We start from the raw sequence: 9,005 nt of genomic DNA, 5'->3' as shown, positions 1-9,005 counted from the left end.
ACAAAGTGAAGCACACTCTGTAACATAGTGTTAAAGCATACAAACCCTTTGTATTTTTTATCTTTGTCACAGTAAAAGGCCTTTTGCAGAAAATCCTTCTAGAATAATGCCAAAAACGTTTTAAAATAGTTTGTATAGACCCATTACATTCCTTAGTGGACAATTTTGATAAAGAGTATAATTTTACTTCCTGGTTGGATATGGGCAGCAGATGCCATATGTAGAGATAATTCCGCAACTATATTGTAAAGAAGTGGCAAAGATGGGTTAATTTACACAGTTGTTATGCATTGACTAATACAATTATCCAACGTCTTTTTTTGTTAAATTATTGTTTAAAAAGTTAAAAGTGCCTCCTTGTGCGCAAATTGTCTCTGAATTTTCCATGTTGATGACATTGGTAGAGGTATTCTGTTTTAGAACTTACCACTACTGCCTATAATTTTCTACTTTTTAAAAATTGACTTCACACACTGATACTTGGCAGTTGTTGTAAAACTATGATAAATATTGACCACAGATACTATCCCCCCAAACCAAGTCATAGTTAGAAAAACATGAAAACCTGTCATGCACTTTAAACTAGCTGAACCAACTTAAAGAATAAACATCTGCATGTTATAAAAGTTAAAAAGACCACGATTTAAGTCTTAATTTAAAGAGGAAGTGGTTTGCCTCTGTATTTTCTAACACTAGAGATGAGCCACCAAAAGTGCAACCACACTGGTTCACTCCGACACTTTTATTCAACATTAGTCCTAAAGTCAGCCAGTCAAAGCGGTGTTCCCTTCTGTTCTCTACACAGCAGACAGACAGCACTGTACATGAAGCAGGAGCAGGAGCAGAGGAGGCCACAGGGAGGAGGCAAAGTCCCAAACATGCACCAAGTCCTCAGTCAAATTTTGGTTCTGCAAAAAAAGAAACATACATCAACATGACTAAACTGAAAACTTTTCAGCTGATGTCATCACAGAGCACTGCTGTCTGAATCTGTTACTGAAGTTAGACTTTAATCTGAGCTTTATTTTTAACAGTCTGACCATTAACTGCTGGTTTAATTGGAAATACAACAGGTGAGCTGATTTGTGCTGTTAAACAAGTCCGTCTCAAATAACATTAGTCACAAGCTAGCTGGCATTAGCCAACAGTTTTTCAACTTGTCACGCTCACCTTTTTTGATGAAAATCTAACCATGAAAACTAGAAGAGATCACAGGATCCTGAAAATGTGCTGGTAAAATCCATTTTGTGTTTTTTCTTGACTTTTCAGTCTGCAAACTTTGTGGCAATGTTTGCTAATGTGTACATTGCGTCACTATGGTAACTGCTGAACATTCTACCATAGAGATGCATGCAGAACACCTCCAGTGGGATGTCACTGCAAAGTATCAATAGGTTGCATTCACGCTCTAGAATATGATGTCATACTCTCAGATGGTTGCTAAGGGCTTATGTAACTATGAGAGAAATTTGTTTTTTGGAAGAAAAGTCCAACATAGAAATATAGAATGTTGAACCTTATTATTTGAGATTGGCCGACAACAATCATGTCTTTGGGGTTGAATAATGGCACCACTTGAATAGTGGCCATTGTGAAAAAATCTGAATCAGAAGACTTTTATTGCCATTGTTTGTGAACACGTTAAAAGTTAAAAAAGATATGCTTAAAAAATAGTTTTCATACTGAAAGTGAATAGGTTGAACTTTGTGCCAGTTTTTGTATCATGTGGACAGGGCCAGTAATTGGACACATTAACCATAAACTAGGTCAACAAATTTGCAATCTGACAGTTAAAAAGAAAATTCTACCATAGAATTCTGTCCTGTCCTCCAGCTCAGTTGAAACTATAGGGATACTATAATGTTGTGATGTCATGTGAACACAACCTTATAGAGTTAAATGTGATGTCGGTTCCGACTCCAAGGCAGGCAACATGGCAAAATGAAAAAAAAAAAAAAAATTAAATCAGTTGTGAAGTTGCCTGTTTGACCTGGAAGTGACATCATCACTTAACAACTCTTTGAGCTCTAGGGCAGGTCAGAATTCTATAGTGGAATTTGCAGTTTGTCAGATTGCAGATTCGTTGACCTGGTTTATAGTTTATATCTTGATTAGTGGGCCTATGCACATGAACCAAACACTGAAATAAAAAAGCTCAGATGAAAAATGTCAGATAAAAGTACTTTAAGGCAGAAGATTAATATGACAAAATAGAGCCAAATGATGCTAAAGTTCAACATTTGTGCATCATAAATTTGGATTTTGGATATTGCAAAAGCAGCAAATCTCCCATAGTTATATAGACGCCTGCCCTCCATCTGAAATGATATAATATATATATAACCTGTGTAACTGAAATATTGCAGTAGTGATATTTTGACATTTAAATTGAATTATTAAACCAACCAGAGTATTCAAGGTTAAAGGTTGTATTTATGCTTGCTGCAGTTTTAAAAATCTATAACATTTTTATAAAAGTGCCTCTTTGTGGACTGACCTGAGAACTTGAATGTGGGGAAGGAGGTAAGGTCACCTCCTCCATAGAGCCTCTGTAGTTTAGCGATCTCCTCGGCCAAGGCTTTGTCATACTCTGCCCCCGCATCCACCAGACCCCCACCAGACCTGAAGAGCAGGGACGCTGGTCTTAATCACATGGTAATAATATGAATTTTCAATTCATTATGACAATATGTGGATAATAAATATTATATTAGAGCTACAATCTGTACATGTTTTTTTCCCCCCAGTAGATGGCAGATGTGACCTGTTCCTCCTCACCTGACCTTTGTTCAGGCGCACCTGTGCTCTCTGGTCTGTCAGCCCAGCGCTGGCACACTAATGGTGATATGTGAATACAAAAGGGGCGGGTCGGCCAGTTTAATTACGTAGTGTAGCTTTAAAGCTACCATTTGTAACTTCTCAGGTGGAGAGTACACCACCTGCTTGTTGCTGAGATGAGATGATTATTTCTCTGCCTGAAATGCTCCACTGCATAACATTCAACTTTAGTAGTTACTCAACTACAAGGTTTTTTTACAAGGTCATACAGTGATATTTTCTTAAAGGGGCCAATTGACATTTATGACCTGATATTATGGTGTTCCCTCATCATAAGCTTACTCAAGATTGTATTTCGATCAATGCCTGTTTGAGTAGTCCTATATTCATCCATTTTCTGCTGCTTTATCCAGGGCCGGGTCACGGGCCAGCGGTTTGAGACGTCCCTCTCCACACACACTTCCTCCAGCTCTTTAGGGAGGATCCTGAGGCATTCCCAGGTCAGCCGAGAGACACAGTCCCTCCTGCATATCCTGGGTCTCCCTCCTTGGAGGTGTCTAGGAGGCATCCGGAATAGATGCCCGAGCCACCTCAGCTGGCTCCTCTCGAAGTTGAGGAGCAGCGGGTCTACTCCGAGCTCCTCACCCTATCTCTAAGGGAGCGCCCAGCCACCCTGCGGAGGAAACTTATTTCAACCGCTTGTATAGATTCGAGAGCTTCCCATCCTTCTTTACCACGACAGTCCAATACAGCGACCGCTGCACTGATCTGCCTGTCAGTCTCACGCTTCTGAGATACTTGAACCCTTCCACTTGAGGCAAGGCCTCGCTTGGAGAGGTGGGTTCCCCCTTGAACTGACAACTTATCGTGGTGGGGGAATTTGCGTACCTGAATGATCCTAGGAGCTATGTTGCCTGGGGTATTATGGCATGATCTCCTATGACAAACAGGTCCTAGGAGACAGGTCAGACTAATAGCAGTTCACAATACCCCTATGGACAATAGTATATCAAGGACTGTGACGTCGCCCAGTATGGCGGGGCCCCACCCTAGAGCCAGGTCTGGGGTTGGAGCGCGAATGCAAGCGCCTGGTGGCTGAGCCTTTGCTCCCGAGAGGATGACGCCCTTCTCCCCACTCCTCACAGAGGGTTTCATAGGGGTCAGGCGCAGAGAGGACTGGACAGCAGTCGGGAACGGGTGTCTTGACGACCCAGTCCGCACACATCTGGCTGTGGTGTCGTGGTAATCCTATAGTCCTGCATTTGGGGCTTGAGTGCTCAGAAAAATTCTGTTTTACATCTACCCTCTATCTCTGCCCACTGCTAGAATAAAAAAAGAATTGTAGAATAAAAAAATCTGACGTCAAGTCAAACATCAAGGGTTCAGAAATGTCACTTGGCTGTTTTTTCCAAAGTAAAAGACATACAAATAAATCAGCTTGCTGCCATGAATAGGGCTTCTCTGTTTTGTTGTTTAGAGTAGGTCAATTCACCTGTTTGTATTTTTAAGCCATTTTCATCAGTGTTGCTGTTTAGATTATTATTTTTACATCTTATACAATGTAATCTTAATTATTTCATAAACATGTGATTTGTGTCCTCATATATAAACAAAGTTGGGGCTCTCAGACTAGGTGTAGATTACAGGTGTTGCTACGAAGTATTTTAGTACTCTATTTCAGAAGTAAGAAAATTGTATATAATCCCTCTAAAAGCTAAAACTTCTACATTGTTGGTGTCATCTACTGTGAGTTTCTGTCATAACCTTGGTCGTGCTGTCTCAGACTTACTGGCTTTGGGAGGAATAACTTCGTATTGCGTCCAGGAAAAGCTTCTGAACCGGGTCCATTGGAGCTGAGGAGAGAAGCCCAAACAAGAACAGTCATTGCACTTTTATAAACTTGAGCTGGGCAAACCACTCTGCCACCATAACTTCCCTTTAATTGACATTTGGTACATTATAGAATTAAAAAGTGGGCAGTACCATCAAGCAGATTACTATGTCCCACTCATCCACTACTTAATTGAAAAACTGGGTCAAAAGCAGGGTTTGTCTGCTTACTGCAGGGCCAAGAGTGGTCAAACCAGAATGGAAAGCAACTCAGATAAAAATATGTGCGAGTGGAGTGCGGGCGGGGGCCATAGGGAAAAATTAACCTCTTGTCTTTCAGAGTTAACTCCCAAAAACACTTTAAACATCCTCTTGAACAAACACTTTAAAAAAGGTATATCCCAAGGTATGGTACTTGGTCCTCTCTTGTTCCGTCTCACTTCCTGCATCTTGCCTTTGTGTCTTTTTATCTTAGCTATGTCTGAGCCAAGTAAAAGTGGTAAAAGGTGAGAAAAAAAGGTGAGTATCGTTAATACACTGCCTGGCCAAGAAAAAAGTCACTACCTGGATTTAACTAAGCAAATAGGTTGGTTGCTGCAGTTGGTCAGGTCTAGGTTCAGCAACAGTCTGTGCTGAAAGAATGAGGTCAGCTGACACCTGGATATACTGAATGACCAGGTTATTCCATCAATGGATTTTTTCTTCCCTGATGAATCCTGGCATTGTCATCTTGGAATATGCCTGTGTCATCAGGCTCAAATTGTGAAAGAGTGGTTCAGGAGCATGAAACATCATTTTCACACATGGATTGGCCACCACAGAGTCCAGACCTTAACCCCATTGAGAATCTTTGGGATGTGCTGGAGAAGGCTTTGTGCAGTGGTCAGTCTCTAACATCATTAAAAAATCTTGGGGAAAATTGAATGCTACACTGGATGAAAATAAATCTTGTGACATTGCAGAAGCTTATCAAAACAACGCCACAGTGAATGCACGTTGTAATCAAAGCTGGAGGTGGTCCAACGAAATATTAGAGTGTGACTTTTTTTTGCCCAGGCAGTGTATAAAAGTCCCTATTGGAGCTAATACCAATGTGTAATGTAATGTAATGTAATGCATTGAGGCTTTAGACCAAACAAGGAGTGACAGCATGTTAGTGGAGGTCTGCTGTGGGGTCTCTAAAGCAGCACTTACCCTCAAACGGTTCCATTGGGAGCTCCTCTGCAGCTGCTTCAGACACCAGCGGTGCAGAGTCCATCAGCTCTTCAGTGGCATCTACAGCAGGGGCCACATCCACCACCACCTCTGTTTCTGCCGGGGTGGCCTCTGGTGCTGCTTCAGTTTTAGATTCGACTAATGATTCGGCCACTGTCTCAACTACATCGTCCACCACAGAACCAGCTTTAGATACGGCCTGAGCTACAGCCTGTACTCCGGGAACGGCAGCAGCAGCAGCAACCTCTAGAACCGGAGTGGCCTCCACCACCACCTCAGCTACAGCCTCCAAAATTGGAGCTGCTTCTGTCACCACCTCCGAGACGCTCTCCACCACAGCTTCAGCTGCCTGCTCTATGACCTCTGAGGCCTCCACCACCAGGGCAGGCTCCACACTGGGCTCTGGGACCTGTGGAGGTTCAACCACCACCTCCTCTACAAAGGCTGGCTCAGCTGCCGCTTCCACCACACTCTCTGCGACAGGTTCAGGGGCTGCTTCAATTGCTGGAGCCACTTCTGCGACAGGTTCAGGGGCTGCTTCAATTGCTGGAGCCACTTCTGTGACAGGTTCAGGGGCTGCTTCAATTGCTGGAGCCACTTCTGTGACAGGTTCAGGGGCTGCTTCTACAACAGGATCAGGGCCTGTTTCTGCGACAGGTTCAGGGGCTACTTCAGTGGCAGGTGAAGTGACTACCTCGGCAGCTGGAGCTGCTTCTATGACAGGTGCTGCTTCTGTGACAGGTTCAGGGGCTGCCTCAGCTGTTAGGACTGGTTCTGCGATGGTTTCAGGTGCTGCTTCTGTGACAGGTGCCGCTTCTGCGACAGGTTCAGGGGCTGCTTCAGTGACAGGAGCAGTGACTACTTCAGCAGCTGGGGGCTCTTCTGTGACAGGTTCAGGTACTGCTTCTGTGACAGGTGCTGCTTCTGCAGCAGGTTCGGGGCTTACTTCTGCAACAGGTTCAGGAGCAGTGGCTGCCTCGGCGACAGGTGCTGCTTCAGCGACAGGTGCTGCTTCAATGACAGGTGCAGCCTCAGAAGCTGGTACTGCTTCTAGGAAAGGTTTAGAGGCAGCTTCTGCTGCTGCTGCAGACGCTGCCACATGAGACGCCTTGGATGCTTCATAAGACTTATGTTGGACGAGCTTCTCAATGTCAAAGTATGTTTTGGAAGGGTTTTTGTCTGGTGAAAAATGGACAGAAAAAAATAAAATAAAACATGTCTATGTCAAACTGTCAAATCATAATAAATTTGGCAGAATTGGAAGTCCAGCAGGACTGTTGTCATTGTCTATGTAGCTCCCCTTTCAATTCACAAGTGGCCCATAGGTTACAAATGTAACCTATTGTCCAGACAACTACATTTGAAACTTTTGTTATGAAGAAATGTAGAGTAAATTCTGCTGCAAATAATTAAAAATGTAGTTGTTTATTTTTAATGAAATGGGACTTGTGGCACTGTAGTTTGGTGAATAGACCAAAAGAAGTTTTCCACATAACTTACTGTTGGTCTTTTTGATCTTTTTGGAGCCTCCAGACTTGGAGCTGTAGGCTGCTGTTACGGGAGCGCGGAGGGCCACCAAGCACTGGGCCTGCAGAGGCTGAGCACAGGGCACAGGGCACAGCTCATTCACATGTACCAAGACATACAATCAGGAGTGTCACGTTCACTCCTCACGCCCACCACACAGGCTCAGAGGGTAAAAAAAGAAACAACTGTACCCTCCTCAGTGACTACCACACAATGTTTACAGTATAGTATACAGACAGAGCAGCTTGACAGAATAAAGTCTTTATTCCAATACATTTGAAAGGAAGACTCCCCAGCCGGACATCACACTACTACTGCTAGAATTAAAAAAAAAAAAAAAAAAGAAAAGAAAGAAACATACAGCTGTATTGGACACCATGTGGGAGTCCTCTCTCTGGTTGAGTAGGCTGTGGCTTTGTTTATGGGACATGTAAATGTAATATCAGGGTAGAATCAGTACAAACTCACAATGTGCATGTGTCTGTAGTTGAAGCACTGCAACAGCCATTCATGTGTAAAATTAAGAAATTAGGGACAGTTTTTTCTCAGCTGTCCAGCTCTGAACTCATGAGCACAGCACTGTACATGTGTAGTCTAGAGTTCAACTTCTATTAGTTTGTTTTTTCCTTTTTAATGTTTAAGAGTCAACAGGGCCTCAGGCTCAAGGACATGCTCTTCACTGGACCCTATAGGCCTGTGCCTATAGAAGTGTTGACACATACCAAGCTGCTTCAGGCCTAGAAGTTGACAGGCCAGCCTTGCACCGTAAGACAAACTGAGCTTAGAAGTAAATTTTAACTCTCCTATAACTAAGTCCGAAAATGCAAACTAATGGTGAGAATATGGGGGGGGCGGCGTGTGGTTACTTTTACCTTGATGCAGCCCAGGCATCCAATCCTCAGCAGGGCAGCCATAATCTGTTAGAAAAGTGAGGCAAAATCACCATCTGCATCATCACAAATGCAAAAAACATTCACAAACACATTCAAACCAACAAGGATTCTCCCCAGACTGTGTGCTCAGGCGGGAGAGCACGGAACGGGACGGGGCATCAGGTTGCTCCCTCCACGCTCCTTTCGGAATGCGGAGCGAGCTGCACGGTGCCACAAACACGTGGAGCCTGGAGAGAACGTACCGGAGCTGTCCTGTGCGCCTTCGGTTCTGCTGGATCCCTTGCGTGGATGTGCGGAGGATCACGGCGCCATGGACATAGCTGAGCACAGTTTAGTCACCTTTTATGTAACACGCGTACACGCCCCCTTCATGACAAAGACAGAGCATGTCATGTATGGAGCGATTATAACCATATAATATTGTTCTGTGACCATTCCTAGACTCGCATGAGCTTTATACAGGTTTATTTACGTGTTGGTCCGGGAGAAACGTGCTTTAATTTACTTATAAAGCGCTGAGATGCTGCTGTGTACATTTTGTACTTTTCGAAGTGGGTGTGTACCATAACAGCCGAGGATGTCCGAACCGCTGCTCACGTAACTGACGGAAAAGACCGATGATGCATTTTCTAATTCCTAATCCACTTTATCTCTATAGCATATTTTATAAACAAGACCGTTTTCAAAGTGATTCTTATTTCCCAAAAATAAAACATAATAAAAACAACCGTAAAATAAATAAATTGATAAAATATCATAAAA

At 43.3% G+C, this 9,005-nt stretch overlaps 1 protein-coding gene across 1 annotated transcript; it reads right to left on the bottom strand.

Annotated features, from left to right (window-relative positions):
* Positions 1-140: 140 nt before the first annotated feature.
* Positions 141-8,635, bottom strand: si:ch211-140m22.7 (uncharacterized protein LOC570370 homolog). Its single transcript, XM_033986736.2, has 7 exons — positions 8,486-8,635; positions 8,223-8,267; positions 7,324-7,420; positions 5,803-7,002; positions 4,568-4,631; positions 2,498-2,622; positions 141-908 (listed from the first exon to the last, which is right to left on the bottom strand). The coding sequence occupies exons 2-7, from the start codon at positions 8,262-8,264 to the stop codon at positions 892-894; spliced, it is 1,545 nt and encodes a 514-aa protein (XP_033842627.1). The 5' UTR covers positions 8,265-8,267; positions 8,486-8,635; the 3' UTR covers positions 141-891.
* Positions 8,636-9,005: the final 370 nt, after the last annotated feature.

This window comes from Periophthalmus magnuspinnatus, chromosome 21 (assembly GCF_009829125.3).
Source record: "Periophthalmus magnuspinnatus isolate fPerMag1 chromosome 21, fPerMag1.2.pri, whole genome shotgun sequence".
Taxonomy (NCBI): domain Eukaryota; kingdom Metazoa; phylum Chordata; class Actinopteri; order Gobiiformes; family Gobiidae; genus Periophthalmus; species Periophthalmus magnuspinnatus.
Note: the sequence above shows the minus strand (reverse complement) of the source record. Positions and strands in the feature narration are given on the sequence as shown.

Bases quoted from the DNA above. Each gene is read 5' to 3' on its own strand.
- si:ch211-140m22.7 (XM_033986736.2), bottom strand. From the start codon at position 8,264: ATGGCTGCCCTGCTGAGGATTGGATGCCTGGGCTGCATCAAG. The intron at 7,421-8,222 runs GTAAAAGTAACC...CCCTGTGCTCAG, and splicing joins GATGCCTGGGCTGCATCAAG to CCTCTGCAGGCCCAGTGCTT. The intron at 2,623-4,567 runs GTAAGTCTGAGA...CCTGCTCTTCAG, and splicing joins AGTTATTCCTCCCAAAGCCA to GTCTGGTGGGGGTCTGGTGG.